The 19,625-nt window shown below is 38.5% G+C and overlaps 2 protein-coding genes across 8 annotated transcripts in view; one reads left to right on the top strand and one right to left on the bottom strand.

The window, feature by feature from the left end:
• The window catches only part of EYS (EGF-like photoreceptor maintenance factor), a 454,013-nt gene extending 440,103 nt beyond the window's left edge, over positions 1–13,910 (top strand). The window contains exons 28-29 of the mRNA XM_023922426.2: positions 1,631–1,792; positions 11,506–13,910. Of these exons, the coding sequence (XP_023778194.2) occupies positions 1,631–1,792; positions 11,506–12,704 (1,361 nt within the window). The 3' untranslated portion in view covers positions 12,705–13,910. The remainder of the gene's footprint in view (positions 1–1,630; positions 1,793–11,505) is intronic.
• Positions 13,911–14,596: 686 nt separating this feature from the next.
• PHF3 (PHD finger protein 3) overlaps positions 14,597–19,625 on the bottom strand; it is a 52,072-nt gene continuing 47,043 nt past the window's right edge. For all 7 annotated transcript variants that reach the window (XM_086876189.1, XM_086876188.1, XM_086876192.1 and 4 more), the window contains one exon: positions 14,597–18,882. In XM_086876189.1, coding sequence (XP_086732315.1) covers positions 16,718–18,882 — 2,165 coding nt within the window. In that variant the 3' untranslated portion in view covers positions 14,597–16,717. The remainder of the gene's footprint in view (positions 18,883–19,625) is intronic.

Raw genomic sequence — 19,625 nt, 5'->3', positions numbered from 1 at the left:
CCAAGTTATGCTGATAACAGGTGAGAGATCTGGATCCTCTATAGTGATGCATCTGCCTGCTGGACACTGTCCACCAAGGGACACCTGGAACCCTGTTCTGAGGGAGCTAGTGGGACAGACAGACAAGTCACAAGAGCTTGCAGCATGCTGCCTGTATTCCAGCCTAATAACCGAGGCTCATCTGTGATAGGCAGTGCAAGGTGCAGCTGGGTGGTGAGTGAGTTCACCAGCAGATGTTGTGCAAAAAACTTGAGTGTGGAAAGATAGCGAAAGATATCTCAGAATGCACCTTAAGGATACCCTGAAGGTATATTTGACTGAGAGCAAGTTACTATAAAACAATGCCATTTGGAGCACCAAAATGAGGAAAGATGATGGTCTCTTAGAAGGGAAACAGCACAGCTTCAGCTGGGAAATGCAAAAGTGAGAAGAGAATACTGACAACTCAGGCATTTAATACTGCTGTTTAAATAGTAAAAATGGTTTATCACACACAGGTCTAAATACACCCTGCACCCTGCAGCTTCATTTATTCCAGTGAGCCCACAAATACAGTAAACTAACATCTACATGATCATGAATTAACTAATACCTAACAAGATTAGAGAGATTATTTACAAGACCAAGTAGTTACAGGACAAGGAGGAATGGCTTCAAGCTGAAAGAGACTAGCTTGAGATTAGATATTAGGAAAAAAAGTCTTTGAGACTGGTGAGGCCCTGGAACAGGTTGCCCAGAGACGCTGTGGATGCCCCATCCCTGAAAGTTCCCAAGATCAGGTTGGATGGAGCCCTGAGCAAGCTGATCTAGTGGAAAATGTCCCTGGCCATAGGAGGGGAGCTGGACCTAGATGATCTTTAAGGTCCCTTCCAAGGGTCCTTCTTTGATTCTATGATAATTATATCTCAAATATGCAATGCTGTTACAGTGGGAAAACCTGGAAATTGTTTCAAGGCACATAAACATTATAGAAAAGTATAATTATTCATCAGTTGGCTGAAGGCAGTTGAACCAGCCTGATTTTGTAGTAGTACATGAACAATCAGCACTGAGAGAAGAGGTAAAACAGAATGATTGTGTATAGCTCAAAAGTGTATATTGTATCCTACCTGCAATTGTATGAGTATTCTCTTTCACTAATAGACATCTCAGTATGGCTATCCTAAAAACAAATTTCAGCAACAATTAATGAACACCTCCCACTTAAAAGGTACATTCTTATGACATACAAAGCAGCTCATTACAAATCCTCCACTAGGATTTTTATCAGTAGGGTGAGAAAATAAATGTTTTGTTTTGACTCCTGCAACAGTAGTTTGCATTTCAATTTTTAAACAATGTGAAATTTACACTTATATTTACTTGAAAATGAATGCTAACAAGATCACATTTACTTTGCATTAGAGCTGCAGTCTTGATTGTTGAGGAAAATAAGGCACACAGAAGACAATGGCATCGATTTGCTAATATCTAAGTTTTATTTTGTATGTAGGTTATTTTTATTCTGTGAAAAGGGAAGAATTGGAAGTATTACATACAGCATTTAAGTACTATACAAAATAACTGGTTCCATTATAATGCAGTCCTCTCCAAATACCTTTCAGAAGACATTTCCTCTTGTATTTTCCAGATATTTCCATTAGTGATGCATCCTTCAGAAATAATGAATCATCATGGATGTCATTTGCACCCTTTTATATCCGGCATAAGACCCATATTAAACTGCAGTTCCAGCCTCTCTCTCCAGATGGTATCCTGTTCTACACTGCACAGCACCTGGGCACTCAGTCAGGTAAGGGATTCCAGCCTGCTGCTATCATACAGCCAGGTACTTTTGTGAAAAAGAAAGGGACTACCTTGGGGTGATCCAGGCATTCAGTCTGGGTAACTCATTGCCCATGGAATCATAGAATGTTAGGGGATTGGAAGGGACCTAAACATCATCTAGTCCAAGTCCCCTGCCATGGGCAAGGACACTTTCCACTAGACCAGGTTGCTCAAGGCCTTATCCAGCCTGGCTTTGAACATTGCCAGGGATGGGGCATTCACTGCCTCCCTGGCAACCTCTTCCAGCGTCTCATCATCCTCACAGTAAAATATGTCTTCCTAATATCTAAAATTTCCTCTCTTTCAGTTTGTACCCACTACTCATTGTGCTGCAGTTCCCGACAAAGTCCCTCTCTGACTTCCCTGTAGCCCCCTCCAGATGCTGGAAGGTTGCTGTAAGATCCCCACACAGCCTTCTCTTCTCCAGGCTGAACAGCCCCAGCTTTCTCAGCCTGCCATTGTTGGGGAGGTTCTCCAGTCCTCTTATCAACACTATGGCCTTCCTCTGGACTAGCTCAAATAATTCCATGTCCTCCTCATGCTGGAGACACAGGAATTGTATTGTACAGTTGACTTGAACTGTAAATAATCAAGTTCATAGGAAAAAACCATGCAAAACCAAAGTTTTAGATAGTCCAAAGCCAGCAAATACTTAATGAACTTATTTAATGGTTTGAGAAAGCACTCCAGCTTTTTAGAAGCTACACAAAGATTCTCACTTTGGGGAGCCAGCCCAGTGTTTTAAATGACCAAATTCAAAGCAATATAAAAACTGATCAAATAAGTGAAAATGAACAGAGTAAATGAGGCTTCTCAGAAGTGTAGCTTTTTATTATATAATGTTGAAAAGTGTGCCGCTGCAGCACGTAAAACATGCAAGTTCTGCATTTCCCAGATATGCAGAGTGACAAATAAATCTAAATAAAATATTTATAGAAGTATTTTAAACTTTTCTAAGTTAACATTCCTAAAACTTACACCATACTTTGATGGTGTAAGTACATTCTAAAATTTAGTCTTTAAGGTGTACATTTTTTGTAATTACTTTATTAACATATTAAATTGCATTTAAATGGTGACTGCAGCTTTTGAAACAGAAGCATTATCTGGCATCCATAACATCACCTTAGAGCAAATTTTTCACTTGTATTGAGCAGTAAATTATGCAAAAATGATGATTTATAGGACAAAAAAAAAATATTGATCATGTAGTTTTACATTTCTTTGTTCAAAGTCTAAAGCTCTAAGATATTTCAATAAACATACTCAGCCACAAATTCATGTAAACACCCATATGCCCAATGTACCAGCACCTTACTGTGTACACAGATGTTTCAACAGGTTGATAATGCATCATACACTGCTGACACCTCCAGTTTGCCTTATTCTAACTGCAACCACATACAGAGAAGCTTCAAAGAGAAATATATGGAGCATCTGTAATAAAAACACATGTATTAGCAGGAAAGCTCTGTTTTCTACAATTAATCTTTAATAGTTCTATCACTTACAGGTCAAATTCTGAGATTCTTGGTGAATTGTTCTCTCCTGCATAAATTAGAGCATTACATGGGCCACGAAAAATAGGAGAAAAAAAGGATCTCTCTCAAAAAGAATAGTCAGAGGTCATGGAAGCAGCTAGGATATAATGAAATGAAATAACTCTTTGGAAGCATCAAAGAGAGTGCTAAGTATATTTAACTTGGGCCAGGAGTGGTGTAGTCTGAGCATGCCCTCATACTCTTGCCATTCCTGAGTGTTTAGTTTGCACAGGAAAGAATATTTTCTTTCAATCACTTTCTAGAATCATAGCAATTCCTTTTCAAAATAAAATTCCTCTTATATAGATGGATTTCTTTACAAATTTCTTGCTTCCACTTTCACTGTCCTTAAGTTTTGAAAGATTCAGGAAAAGCTAATCGCCTGGCTTTTTATTTTTGCCTTCATATAATCCTGTCAAATCCAGGCCAGAATTAGATTGATGAAAAACTCAGAAGTATTCTTAGCAGCCAGCAGATGAGATAGAGCTTTCTGTTGGGGATTAGTTTAGAAAGCACTTCAAATAAAGCTTTTTCTTCTAGACAGTTATGTAAGATTTAATAAATTAATTGCTGAAATCACAGGATTTTGTTTATAAAATTCCTTTTTAATAGGAAATAATTAGTAATGTTTTTCCTCACTAGGCAATGCTGGTTTTTTTAAAGAAATGAGCTGACTATGTAGCTAATTTAGCAATGATACTGAGTAGCACAGTTATGTATCAGTTTGGTTTGTCATCCACATAAACATCACACTGGGACTTTTCCTTCAGGGACATGTCTCATCAAATAATCCTCCCAACATTAAAAATAAAATCACATCTTTAGTAGGTAAGGAAAAGCCATGAGACTTCTGTTGAAACATTTTCTTCCAACTTTGTTCTTTTCAAAGAACATGACAGAACTTTCTAGAAAGGGCAAGTCTCTCCTTACTTTGATCTACTGGTTCCAGCTTCCATTCCTCTAAAAATATCACTGCTCCACGTAGTACACACATTAAACATCTCACAAACTGGCATAAAATGGAAAACATCCTCTGACTCTGTTTGCATATTTCCTATAATTGTCAGTCATCTATTTTGTTGCTTTGTCAACTATTTGTGAATGTGCATCATGACTGTGTATGGTACTACCGATTTCTGCAGGCCCCAAGAAAGTAATTTCCAAAGTTTGACAAAATTTATGTGGCTAGCAATATTAATAACAAGTTGGGGGGGATAAAACCCAATCCAACAAGTACATTGACTTCAGAAACCTGAAGACAGAATGACAAGGAGATTTTCTTCCCCTCTGACTGCTTGCTCTATCCACTGCTTCTGGGCAAGGTCTCTGCAAACACTATGGAACTCATGTAGAATCCAGCACACTGTTTGTAGAAGGCCAGCTCACTTCACATTTTCTCAAGGGCAGTGTGTCCGGTTTTTACCGATGAAGGCATAAGTCTCCTAATGATTAAACAGCCTTTAATTCAGACAGGGCTTGCTGGATGCCCACCAAGTACTTGAACAATGTATATAATTCAGTCTGTTTACACAGCAACCACTCTATATACTTCGAGGCCCTCCTTAACACTCTGGGTAAAAGGCAGTTTAAAAGAAGCCTTGCTTTTTTGTTGAGTCATAGCATTACTGAAGCTTTACATTTTCTAGCAAAGGTGGAACATGCCATTGACTGCCTGCATTATTCCAGAGTTGAGGCCAGAGTGATGGAAAGGTTTGCTCCCCAAAGAGATGAGAACAAACAGTCATGCTAGGTGACTGAAGTCAGGTCAATAAACAGAATGGGATGACTTGTGCTAAATTTAACACTCAACATTTGCAACAGCAGTTCTCTGTCTCTCTCCAGCCAGATTACGTTACCTGCCCAGTCTGAAAAAAATAAACACTGTAACTTTTGATATTTAAGGCATTTCAGTTTATAAATCTATAATGTGAAAATAAGAGAATGCCAGTTCAAGTGTGTGATGTCTGCATGATTTTCTAAAACACTGCTTATGATGAAAACTGAATCATGGATCTGGACTAAAATCTTCTGGAAATATTCAGAATTTCTTCATACCCAAAAGGCAGGAGTAGTATTTTCCTAATCAGAAATAAACTGATCATTCACTCTTAAAACAAGAACGTGAGTGGTTAAGCCTTTTCTCTTTGCAGCCATATTTCCTTAGCTGACAGAGACATAATTTCTGCTTTGTTACTAGTTTTGTAATAATTTGTATGGACTAAATCAGCAGTGTAGGAAAAACAGCCAGTCAGCTGTGTGACCAAAGAGACATCCCCACTGCCTTGAAATCTGTTGCATATTAAGTGTTATTGTTACCCATTTCACAGTGGCAAGCAAACCAAAAAAGTTTGGCAAATTGAGGTTGCTCGAGGAAGGTGGTTCCTTCCAGCTGCCAAAATGTGCCAGGGTGACAGCAGTGACTAAAGGAAGCACAGTAAGGTTAAAGAAGAAACACATTTTGGAAAGGTGAGGCTGAACAGTGTAACCTACAAATAGGTAAGTGCCCACCCCATGTAGAATGGGCATCACTGTCTGCAAGGTTGCTCTGGATCCCAGCTATGCCCTTCCTGCTATGGGATGATGCTCCAAACTGAAGCTGGACCCTTACCTATTGACACACTGATTTTTAACATGGTTTGGGAAATATACAGGCTTGACTTGCCACCAGTTTTCAGTCTTGCATGAGCTGTGACATGGAACTCCACACATAGAAAAGAATATATTATAATAATCCATGAAAGCATATCCATTGGTAGCTCCTTTAAGTGCACATTAGGGTCACTGGCTATGGTCACCCCTAGGTAAAGATCAACAACAACAACAGCTTACAACAGCTGCAACGAGCTCCTTTACCTTGTCAGCCAGCTGGTACCTAACTGCATACACACAATCAGGCAAGGGCAAAGGCAAGGTTAAAAAACTTAAAGGAAGGCAGTTTCAACCATGTTGACATATTACCAGCTAGCAATTAACAGCAGAAATTGCAGAGGGTGGGAAAAATGCTTGTCTCTTCTCTGTTCTTTGTTCCCTCATTTACCCTTTTCTAGTCCTTCCTCTTCTTCCCTGTTTTTTCTCCTTGGTCTTGGGCCTTATTCTGGCTACTGGATATGCTCAGGATGCATGTGAAGGATAACTGCTGGTCAGTCAGGTTTCCTCTCAGGTAGACACCACAGTGCAGCACCTTTCTTGGCCACAAATTGTAGCCATTCATCTGGAGGCTGATAGAGCTATTTCAAGCCCTTCTAGACAAAAAAAGTTCTGCTCCTGGAAGAATATGTAAGAGGTGACAAGTCAGCAAGGCAGGAAGGAGCAGTGAGCAGATACCTCTTGGAGCTGTGATGGTTACAGGATGCATCAGGCCAACACAAGGCAGTAATACTGCTCGAGACACAGGCACTTCATTATGGTGGCTTAGCAAGGTCAGTCTGGAGTGAAGATGAGCACATAGCAGAGCCTAGAGTAAGAGGTTCCACAAACTGGGAATGATTCCCATGGATTTACTGATTATGAGGATAAAGGGCTCAGATGTTTGCTCTACCACCAAGATGGTGCCAATGATCAGTAAAAACTTCCGAAAAAAATGGTGAAAGGAGAGTGGAGGAAATATTACTCAATACCACAGTGACAGAAACTGGCACTCTGGGCTCGAGCTGGAGGACAGAAGGGTGAGGTAAAACCAACAAAAGGCACAGAGTCCAAACATACATCCAGAAGTGCTCTCAGGGCTCCGAAACAAGGAACCAAGACTGTCAATGTCCAAAAACCAGGAAATCACAGTGTAGGGCTCCAGGGACACTAAAGCTGCAAGAAGCTGCTGAAGCACTGAGCTCATCAAAGCCTCTGTCCCCAGCTTAGCACAGGGGCTTCTGCTCAGTGACAGGATGAGACAAAAGACAAGAAACACATGACTTAAAGGAATTTAGATCTTCAGTAGTTCCAGGAACTAATCAGTGAATGTTGAGCACCTTCAGAGACACTTGCATCTCTGTATCACAGAGACTACAGTATTAGGTAGCAAAAAAGTGAACACCACTGACTACAAGATTGCATCCACTACTACAAAAGTCACTTAAAAGTGTGTTCTTCAAGTTCCCTTGGCCATGCAAACTAGTGGAAAATCCTTAATTTGCAGTGGAGTGTAAGAAAAACCCCAGGTACTCTTTTAACAGGTAAGAAAGGCCTTGCCTTACACACACACACCAGAGCACAAGGGTAGACTTAAGTCACTGTGGGGAAGAGACAGAAATATTAAAAATACCATCCAGGATGCTGTCCCAGCTCATAGTATCAGACTGGGATACTCAGACACTATGTTCAGGCCTCCTAGGAAATACATCTGTATTAGGCATATTTGGTAGTGTGGGCAGTAAATGCAGAAGTCTTTGCCCAACACAGCTGTGTAAAGAGAATATTACTTTTTTTTTTTTCCTCTGGTGTTGCTTCTGGCCTGAAGAGAACATCTCCAAAGAGAGTGCAATTTTCCTAGCATGCATTTTCAACTGTACCAAGTTTTGACAAATTATGATGTACCTGAGTTTTCTATGGTAACACAGAAACATGGAGAGTTGATACTGCTTGAACATGATCCTCTTAGAATGGGGGTATACAGACACATCTGCAGGTCCAGATAAAGACTGAACATGAAAGGGCACTGTCACTATTTGGAAGAATTTAAAATTTGACTATGAGGCTGTAGCAAATTTGTTGAAGAGACTTGCATACATACTCATAGTAGTAACAAGCTGAAAAATTTTGTGATGCACTCAGAATTTATCATAAATCATATAAGATACTATTACAGATAATCCAGAACTCACAGTAGCAGTTGGATGTACTGTTAGGAGACTTTTCATTATCTCCCAGTTTTAGGAACTGACTGCTCAAGACACAGGGCTGACTAGCCTTCTGGGAATTCTGACATCCAATAGGGGAGCTGATGAGACTTGTACACATAAGAAAAACATGAAAATAAAGTTATGAAGGAAAATTCTCCCCTGCTTTGGAGTTCTGGTTTCTAATACAGAATAGAGACAATCCACTCTGAGGCAGAGCAACTTTGACCATCAGTCACTTGGTGAAAACCCTGAACTAGGATTTGCAGGTAGAAGTGCTGTTTTATCTCCAGAACAGGTTCTTCCTTAAGGCAATACCTGCTAAAAAATTCCCTTCCCTTGAGAAGAAAACAATCTTTTAGCATTTGGGCAATAAAAAAATAAAAAATCACTGTTTTACTGAAACAGGGAATATGACAGGAGGCAGGAAGGTGCAACAGAACAGAACTGAATGTTGTTAATTTTGTTCAATGCCCAGGGTCTTAACATGTTGCAGTTTCAAGGCCCATCTAAGCTACAACAGCCTACTTCTAAAGATTCAACCCTGCTGACACAGATTGCCTTACAGTTCCTTGCATCCAACAGGTTGGGCAAAGACTTGTATGCACAACAAAAGAACAACCGTGTGAGTGCCTGTCTCCGGAGCCTCTCTGCTTTTTTGGTGACACCAGTGATGGAGATCAATAGCCCATATTAGATGAGATGCTCATCTAAAAAACCAGAAGCAAAGTTGTGTGTCCTGTGCCTAGATTGTATTTTCAAGAAAGCAGGGATCAGCCATACAGTCCAGTGTTGGAAAAACTAAGGATGTCATCTCCTTCATGCTTAACAAAAGTGAACTTCCTCAGAAAGGTCTCTGGCCACAAACTGAGACAGGTCTGATTAACAATCAAATTGAAATAGTGAAAAACCACACGGTCTCCTATATAGAGACTCCTGAGAAGAGAAAATCAATGACAAGAATGCCATTTGTTTAAACTGGTGATAAATTCCTGTGATGACATCAGCCTGCACAGGCTCCAGCTGTGCAATCGGGTCCTCAGAGACAGGGCAGATGGAGATCCCTTGTTGGAAATATTACTGGGTTGCTAAACTGAAAATGATCAAAGACAAGCCCAGCATTTGCCTTCACTTTAAGAGGAAGTTTCTTGGACAGTGAATGCACAGCACTTGCTATGACAGTCCTAAGATATTTTTAGCCAGTTGTCCCTAGTAGTACCTAGGATACTATAAACTTCATGGAGAAATACTGACTGCACCCTAGGATCAGCTTTCAGATCCTAAAATTTATCTCAACACTCTGTTGTTTTTAACGACTAAAATGTCAAGTCATCTTGAAAAGAGAGGGTCTAACCAGAGGAGAAAGAAAGTACTTCAAAAGCCTCAGGGAGAGGTGAAATTGGAAAGTGTAATTTTTCTGTTCAAAAGTAGAATTACTCCAATTTGAAATGAGACTTCAAATTGTGCCAGAACAGAGTACCCAGTGATAACCTCTTTACACTGCAGACAGCAGATTCAGTAATATAGATTTTTGAGGCAAGACTAAGTAAGATTCCAAAACAGATCATTGTCATATGTGCAAAACCACCAAAACCCTCCCCTGCAGGCCAGGAAGTCTTGGAGAACTGCCACTTTCTCTGCGTCTTGATAACAGGTCAGATGCAACAGCAACCCTGGTCAGATGTTTTCCTCCTTCCAAGACAGCAAAATATGAGTACTTGTGCCCTAACACAAGTCTGCACATCCAGGTAGGAGAGGGGATCAAAGGCTGCAAAGAGCTAGTTCAGAAACTTTTCCTCATGTTCCTTTCTTACCCTAGGATTGAGGGCCTGATAAAAGAAAGTAGATAAGCAGGTTATGTACATTGATGAAACAAAGCAAGGTGAGTGCATTCAAACTATGCACTGAGAAATCAAGCACACTTAAAGCCACATCACTAAGCAGGAGAAATCCCAAGTGAAGGAATTGATACTAATTTTCTGGAAAAAAAAAGAAACAAGCAAGGTCCTTGAAAAGAATACTAAATACAGGGAAGCAAACCAGATCATCACAACTGGAACTAGCAAGCTAAAAGGAAGTGCTCTGCCGTTATCAGAGTTGGAAGAGCTTTCTTCTTGTTCCTTCCATGGGTATCTGGAACAGGGAAGGTGAGGCATGAAGTATGCACTCTACAGCCACTAATGCAACTGAAACATCTTTATCCTGCCTTAATGACAAACTGAGTATCTTTTGAATAGGGAGGTATAATTTTAGCAACTTTCACAAGCCTCCAGTAAATAACACAATTCAATTTCACTACAGGTAATGTAATTCAATGATTAGAAATAAACAAAAATTAAACACACATGAAAGCAAACTTCATCAGTCTACTGATAGGCCCACCCTTAGGAATGTTGAATCTTAAAGGAAGCTGGACTGGTAACTATTAGGAAAATTTGCATTCAAATTTAACACATTTACCAGTTTAATTGATAACAATCTGATGGCTATTATTTCCAAAAAATTTGAGAACATAACTTTCATTTTGAGACTTTTCTGCTGTCCTCTTCTGCTTTCCTGTCACCTTCCCCTATTAGACTCTATTGCTGCTCCTACAAACTTCTCCAGCTCCCATTTCCTAACCTTTCCCAGCTTTCCTTCTTCGTGCTTGAAAGTAATTTGAAGTGGTACTCTCTCTCCTTTTACACTGTCTGTAAGGCCAGAAACACTGATAGTCCAAGAAGAGAGAACTCCCTTCTAATACTTCCTGTCATGAAGGCCTCTAGAAGAACAGTGCAATAAAATATATATCTGTTCCTACAGCTGCCACATTATTAAACACAAAACACGTCTGTTGTGAAAAGGAACCTGCAGGGAAAGCAGAGTATGTCTGGTGCAGACAAAACTGTTTACATTGTTCATTAAACTGACAAATCTATCAAGCTTTTATTCAACATACTGAAGCTGAGTATTTCTGCCTTTTTAACTTGGTCAAAACTTTATTCTTTTCCATGGGAACACTGATTCACATTTCCTGGATGGCAAAGTCATCCTGTTTCCTCCTACCTCAGTTATCTAGTCTCTGCACGAAAGCAGATCTTTTCAGAAGGCTGGGCTTTTTACTTTGAGGCAAATATGAGCTCAGTTTCCAAGAATGAAAAAAAAAAAAAGGCAAAGAGCAGCTCATCAGGGAACATTTCATTTTGTGTGATTTAGATATAATGATAGTACAAGAAAATGCAAGCATGAAAGCATCAATCATTAATATGTTGTTCTTCAGTGCACCCCCTCTAAAAATTAAAACTATTTTATACTGTTTTTTACAGGTGACTTTCTATGTATATCATTAGTAAATGGATTTACGCAGTTACGCTACAACCTTGGAGACAGAACAGTCATCCTACAGACCCTTCAGAAGGTTCATGCAAATGGAAATACATGGCATTTACTCAGTGCAGGAAGAGTTGGAAATGAAGGCTACCTGGACCTGGATGGCATCAATGTTACTCGAGAAGCTAGTCCTGGAATGAATGCACTAGACACACACACAGATTTTTTTGTTGGAGGGGTATCCTCCTTAAACCTTGTTAATCCAATGGCAATAGAAAATGAACCCACAGGTTTCACTGGTTGTATTCGAGAAATTGTTATAAACAACAAGGAACTGAATCTTACCGTGACTGACCCCAAAGGTGGAGCCAACATTGGTGACTGTGATGGAACAGATTGTGGTTACACTGTGTGCAAAAATAATGGAACATGTCAAGTTGAAAACACAGGCTTTTCTTGTTCTTGCCCACGAGAGTGGACAGGGACCATGTGTGAACAATCTATTCACTGTTCACAAAACCAGTGTGGGTCTCATGCACTCTGTATTCCTCAACCTTCTTCATTTTCATATACCTGTGCATGTGCACTAGGCTGGACAGGTAAATACTGCAATAACAAAATCAAATTTTATATAGCAGAGTTTGTTGGTAACTCCTACATTAAATACACAGATCCTCTGTATGGAAAAAGAGACCTCGAGTACAGCCGCCTTTCTTTAAATTTTACTACCAATCAAACTGAAGGCTTAATAGCATGGATGGGAAAAAGTGAAGATGAAGATAATGACTTCCTTGCCATTGGTCTTGCCAATGGAACTTTGAAAGTTGTGATTAATCTTGGAGAAAGAATCTCTGTTCCTCTAATGCACAGCAAATACTTCACCTGTTCTGATGGAAGATGGCATTTCGTTACTGTAGTTCAAAACCAAACTTGTATTAAGGTTTATCTTGATGAGGAACTAATCCTTTTTGAAGATATTGACCCACAAAGGAAATACACTGCTTTAAACTATGGTGGCATTTGTTACTTTGGTGGGTTTGAAATTGGCAGGGAAGTCAATATAGTCACTACAGGGCTTTTTCAGAAGGAATTCATTGGTAAAGTTAAAGATGTTGTGCTCTTCCAAGATTCTAAAAAGATTCAGCTAATGAAAGCAGAAGGATACAACATTCATGATGGAAATTCTGGAAATTAATTGAAATCACTGTCCAAGACTCTTTTAAAAAGGATAAAATTCCTTTTCCTCCTGCTTATTGTGTTAGCTGGCAGTGTATGACTAAGCAACCAGCATAGGAAAGTGCTTAAAAAGTAGTAAGGAACAAATCTATGTGAAGTACTAATAGCATATACATATAAAATATGATCAGCTGTTTTCCTCCTAGAATTATTTATATATTCTCTTTAGAATTTACTTTAAAATAATGGGAAAGTCTGCAGGGATTTGTTTTTCTTTATTGCGCTGGAGATAGCTTTGTAAACAAAGAGGTAGTGATTAACTTATAAAGCCAACTATCGTTCAAATGTTTGCTGCTTTATGAGAACAGACAACTATTACCTGTTTGTCCAACTCTTGAATTTTATTAGAATGTTTACTTATTAAGGTCAAATCTAAAAACTGAAATTGGTGGGGGAAGAAAAGATGTGCTTGAGGCAAAAAAGCACATTTATTGTAATGAGAATTTTGAAAAATATAACAGTTATAATTATTTGTTAAGCCCACAAAGACTAATTTTAATTAGTAATTTAATAATTAGGTAATGAAGTTGTTCTCTCTCCTGAGTCTGAGACTGCATATATATATATCTATATATATAGATATATGTATAAGAGGGTAGAATTCAAGCCTCTTAAGTCTGTTAAAATATTACACTTAAAGAATGATTTTAAGAGTAAAAAAACTATTTAGAGAGAGAAAACAGGCCTCCTGGTTTTCTCCAGCAGAGGTATCCCCCTACGTGACTCCATGAAAACTTTTGGCTTTAATGGTTTGTAACTGGAATGTGGTAGTCTGCCTACAAGTAACTTTTACTCTTAAAACCTTAGAAAGTTCAAGAACTGCTCAACCTTACCTATACCTTTCTGGTTTACATGTCCTTAAATGACACTTCAAAATTTTATGAGAACAGAGGTATTGGTCATAGTAAACCAAATTTCTGCAAATATATTTTTCATTAATTGATAATCTCAAAAGTAAATAGAGCTGTTCATAAATAAATACAAAAAAATCAATGCCTTCTCATGAAGCTGTGTTATATTCTGCTTTAGGAAGCAATAAAAAAAATAATTCAAATGCTATTTAATATGCTTACACAATGTATGATGGCATCTACATTTCTCATTTGATTGCTGGCTTACTATATACGTAAAATTATTAAATAAAAATAATAATGATTGATTCCTATATTTTCCTTTTTTACTTTAATATTGCTCAAAAGCACGCAACAAACCATCATCTCCTTACATGGAAGTTCTCTGAATGCAAGTCTTCAGCAGGTATCTGCCAGAAACAAGTAACTACTCTGGGGTGGAGAGGGAAGTGAGGATGGGGCGTTTGTTATGGAGCAAAGGCCATAAGCACCTAAAACTAGGTAACACACATTTGCTTTCATATCACCATATTTAGCATGAAAGCACTGTCAAGTCAGTTACAGGTCACTTAAAGGTAACTAAAGCACATGGGAGCTACCCCAAGATATTTTATTAAGCATCTGCAAACATCTTTGTGAGGTTCATTCTATCTTCTTCAGCTGCTCTGAGCCCTCAAGTGATCAGCCCGATGCAACAGAGCTTCTGCAACTCTTCCCAGAAGACAGCTCATGAAGCCCACCTGGCATTTGAGCTGTCCCCAAATTCTTCTCTTCCAGCTTCTCTAAGTAGGGTCTTTTATGGCCTTCATGAGATGTTGGAGAAGGGAGCATATTTAAGGTTTATCCTGTTCTCTCTGGGGCTTCTGGTGTACTGCCAGTTCCTCAGCAGTCCACACTGCCTTTTGTGATCTGAGCCGTGATTCAGTGTAAAACAAGGAACAAGTAATCAGAGCACTTCCAGCTAACACAAATGTTGGAAGGAGAGTGACTGAAGGCAATGGAGAAGTAAAATCCTTTATTCCTGTAGTAGCAGGATTTATTCCCATTACACTAACTCACATCCTAGGAACAAATCCTGGAGACTTTTGCTGTTTGTTAATTTAAACACTTAACAAAACTCTCCCTCTCAAGAGCTGTTTTACTGTGGCTCTCTTCAGGTTTTACATACACAAGGCAGGTGGCAAAGCACTCAGCAAACTTGAAAAATGTTTACATATTCATTTAAACAAATTATTTCTGGTAGTTCTGGCAGAAAGCATTCCCATCCCTTCCGTTCAGGCAGTTGCAATTTTCACTGCTTCCAGTTTATTTTCAAAGCAGAGATGGATGCACATGTGAGAGGCAGATCACCAGTGACCTTGGAGTAGACTGCTTTTGAATGGATCAAAAGAAAATCTTCATATGCAGAGCTGTCAATTTAAAACTTACTCCAAAAATGAGAACAATGCATTTCTGTGCCAACAGAACTCAGTGTAAATATTTAAACAACAAAATACATGTATAATACTATCAGATATAATAGCAACAGCATTACTGCTATACAAACCATGGAATTAATTTGGAAAAGACTAGGTTTTTTTTAAAGATGTTTGAATATCGCTTTTAGTTACTGAGGATTTTTTTTTTTTAATTTGTCTTCTCAACAATGAGCCTAAGAAACATCACTTAATAACTATTCAGTGCAAGATTTTTAATTTTAGCCAATTTGATCATGAAGCTACTTGCAAGGTATACAAGTAAAAATTTACCTTAAAATGTATTCATAATTAAAACTAACAATTAGGATGTGGTTAAATTGAGAAGACTTTTCTGGAAAGAAGAGGCTTTTCTACAACAAAGTGCAAAATACTCTGTCAGCAGCATAGTAAGGTTGTGTACTCAAAGTGGAAAAACAAAACACTGAAAACCAGAACAATAAACCTCAGTTTTTCTTTATATCGTGGAATATTTTTGTTATTTCTGACAGACTCAACAAGATGCCCAGTGTATTTTAATAAGAGTACGTGATTTTGCTTTCACATTTTCATGTTGTTTGGCATTGGTGGATGGTAGACCACAAAATACCAAGTTATCAGAAGTCCCAAGGGTACAAACACTTCTGCCCTTCTCTCCCCTCGTTGTTCTCCAAATCTCAAAACAAACCGAGCTATGAAGTGTACAACAAATGTGGCATTCTGTGACTCAGCCTTCTATATTCATTTAGCCTACAGTTTCACAGCTATGAAATCAAACACACACAGTATGTGAGAAAGTTTTTCATTTTAGAATCAAAATATCCCTTAAAATATTTACATTTTACAGTAAAAAGGATAGCAAAACACAAAGTAATGTACAAGCTTAGGTATTCAAGTTTTTGAAGCATGGAAAATGGTGGGAGAAATGAATTTACTACTACAAATCATTTTCGACAATTTAGGTTAGAAATGCTTTCTTATTAAAACAAGTGCAGTTTAAAGCAGTAACATTCGAGCAGCTCAGCCTTCCAATTTCTGGTCACAGACTGCTTCAGATGCTTAGGAAAAACTTGAAATATATTATAATGAACTATATTTGAGTTTTTTATTGTACTACTGAATAATTTTTTTAAAAAAATCCAAACTCTTCACACCACCGAGCATATTACATTTTGTTGTAATATGTGGATTCTGAGGCTTTGCTGCAGTCTTTAAAAACAGTGCAATTTAAAAACAAGGTTATTGTATGAAAACCACCTTTAAAATTATCAGAGCATCTTAAAACAGAAGAGAGCACAAATTACCAAAGGCAGCAACTATATTGCAGACTTAACTAAAGCCAACTTCCTCAGCTAAGAAAATTCCTAAGCCTTTATTGCATTTTAATAAAAGAAATCTTTAAAATTTTGAATATACAGCAATGTAAAATTTTTAAAAATATTAAACTCCTACTTCTAGCGATAGTTGGTATAATGAAAAAAAGGATGAGTATTGGTACATTGAATGGTACCAAAACACAGACTTGTTTCTGCAAAACACCAACACAGAATAAAAAAACGATGGCACAATCCTAGCAGGCTCTCTTTTTTTTTTTTGTCATACAAAGTTTTACGACATTACTCTAACAGTTTATTTAAATAAGATTTTAAAAGACTGCCTGCATCTTTTTACCTTTTGCTTTTAGTTCTGTCACTGTGGTCCCTATGTCTCTCTCTGTTCTTTTCACTTTCTCGTTCTCTATGCTTGTCTTTGCTTTTCTCCCTCTCCTTATCTTTTTCATGAGCCTGTTCATCAATTTTAGGCTTCTCTGTCTTTTTTTCTGGATTTCTAGTCTCTCTGGGGCTTTTTCCATCAGCAGCTCTATCACTGTGTGGAGATCGCACTCTTTCTTTGTCTCTCTGTCCTTCCTCTCTACTCTTCCGCTCTCTCTCTTTTTCCTGGTTTCTGTCTCTGCGCCTGTTTCTTTCAGAATCTTGCTCCCAATATTTTTCATTGCTCCACTCTTTTTCATGTCTGTCTTTTTTTTGGTGATGGGTTTCACTGTAAAGTCTTTGTCGATCATTTTTTCCTCTACTGAAGCCTCTCTCCAAATGCTGTTCTTCTCTGCCCCAAGGATCGCTGTGGTGTCTTTCTGGTCTCCTACTGTCTTTACTCTGAAAAAAATTTTCTGGTCCCAAAAATCTTGATTGTTTGTGAGCCACTGGTAGCCCTTGTGCAATGGGTCCAGCATACTGTGGTGGCTGACCTGATAAATGAGCTACTGGTGGCCATGGCATCATTGGGTTTTGAGGAAAACCAAAACCAGGAGGAGGAAGAAGCGGAGGTGGTAAATGAGGAGGAAATCCAAACATAGGGTTGTTTTGTGGAGGGAAGTTATGAGGTGCGGGAGCCTGAAACTGAAATCCAGGTGGATTAGATTTAGAATGCTGAAAATTCTGCTGTGGAGATCCAACAGATGAGAAGCTGCCACTTGCAATAGGGCTTGGGACTTTGGAAATAAATTCAGAACGAGAAGAGTTTTCAGTTTCAAAATGAGATGAAGTTACAGCTGGTCCTCTTCTAAATGAGTTTACTGTTTCAATGTTTTGCATCAATGCATCTTCCTGTGAGTGTTTGGTATCTTCTGCTTGTGATGCAACTGTGTTATCTGCCTTAGCTGCAGCTGAACTGAACTGTGTCTCATTGGTTTGTGAGTCACTTTGATACAGGCTTAAGCCACCTTCTCCAGAATGTTGTTTATTTTCTGGTTCTCCTTGATCATTTCCTGAAGCATTTTGTCGGTCTTCATTTCTGCTAGCATCATCCTTGTTTTCTGAAATATTAGTCTGCTGGCTTCGTCCAGCTGCCTGTCGTGGGTCTCTTTTAAGATTAATAAATGGTGGTGATTTAGAGGTATTAGCAGTAGTACCTTCAGCAGAGCTTACATTAACATTGTTCTCACTGGGTTTTTTCCCTGAATTTGATGAGGAAGAAAAGCTGGAATTTGTGCTCCTTCTAACTTCCTGTGCAACACTATCCTTGTCCAGTAACTGTCGCTTTGGGTCATTTTCTTTACTTTCTTCAGTTTCCTTATTCTGTGACTGAGCAGATAAATTTGCTAAATATGCCTCTGTGGAAACATCTGGAGGTTTTCCCTTAAGACTCAGCCCTATCAAAGAACCAGCACTTCTTGCAGAACTTGAGGTCCCTGCTGCATCCACAGTTACAGCAGCATTAGCAGATTCTTGAGGATCATCTAAACCAGTCTTTGCTTCACTAACTTCAGCAGTTACATCAGCAACATCCATGGTTTCTTCTTTCAAGGTTGTCTGTTCATTTAATAATGGTATGCTTTCACTAGGACCTGCTTCTGACTTGCTGTGCTCATACACCTGCCCTGTCGTACCCAACAGGCTTTGAAGAATATCATCTACTGGCAATGGTTTATTTGCTAGCTCCAGAGTAGAAGGCTGATTTTCCCATCCAACCAGGACTCCAGGAAGAAACCTGAGTGGCTTTGGTGGTTCATGTTTGGTACTTTCCACCAATGGTTCAACAGCTGCTGGAGCATCGTCTGTATTAGACTGCTGTGATTTATTTCTCTGCTTGTGTAGCACAGTTGTGAAGGAATTAAAAAAATTATTCTCCTCTTCTTCTTCTAGTGCTAAATCATGATGTGAGACTTCAGTTTTGCTTGGCTTGCTTTTCTTCTCTGGTGGCAAGCTACTCAAGGTACTTTCAGCAGCTTCATCTGCAAAACTACTGGTAACACTTGAAACAGCAGTAATCTGCCTCTTCATTTTCTGGCGAATTATCAATCCCAGTAATAAGTTTGGTCGATGTATTTCAATCCCTGTACAAAATTGCAACAGCAATTTATCATCTCTTTATATTTTGGTTAATGCAATAATTTATACAAAAATAACCCTCATCTACTTACAAAGTACCAGCAAAAGTACTAATCTTACGATATTTAAAATTGTTCTGCTTGTCATGTTAAACATTGACTACACTTAAAATAATAAAAAATATGTATTTCCAGTATTAAAATTATGACTTCAAGCACTGCAAACTGAAATTGTTTCAAGTACATTGTAACTTCCAAAGAGATAATATAAGACAATTATATACGACATCTAATCTCATTAGAAACAGCACAGAAGTTAAACACCGTCTTAGTCTAACACAGCTACAACACGGTAGCAGTGGTAGCAAAGTATAATTGGAAAAAAAAAAGTAAACAGAACACTTGCAAACAAAAAGTCTCCTCATCAATTTGTGTCAGACATACTTCTTCAAAGATTTTCCAGAAGCAAATTTCAGAAATGTTTCCCTCTTTGCAGGAAAGGAACTGTGTTTCAAGGCATACTACTACCCACCTCTTCACTATCTATTTCATTCTGTGTAACAGCAAAAAAATGAGATGTAGCTCATTGTCTCTTCATTTTGGCCCTGCCTATCTCAAAAAGGAAGATTACCCACAGATTTTTATGACCAAGATAAATTGATACAAAGTAACCCAGGTGTATACAGAACAACTGAGAGCCATTTCAAGATCTTTTCTTCCTTGCCCAACTATGTTTTAAACTTTCAGTG

The sequence above is a fragment of the Cyanistes caeruleus genome, chromosome 2, assembly GCF_971803275.1.
Source record: "Cyanistes caeruleus chromosome 2, bCyaCae1.hap1.1, whole genome shotgun sequence".
NCBI classification, from domain to species: Eukaryota; Metazoa; Chordata; class Aves; order Passeriformes; family Paridae; genus Cyanistes; species Cyanistes caeruleus.
The sequence above is the reverse complement of the archived record's forward strand: the minus strand, read 5'-3'. Positions and strand labels throughout refer to the sequence as shown.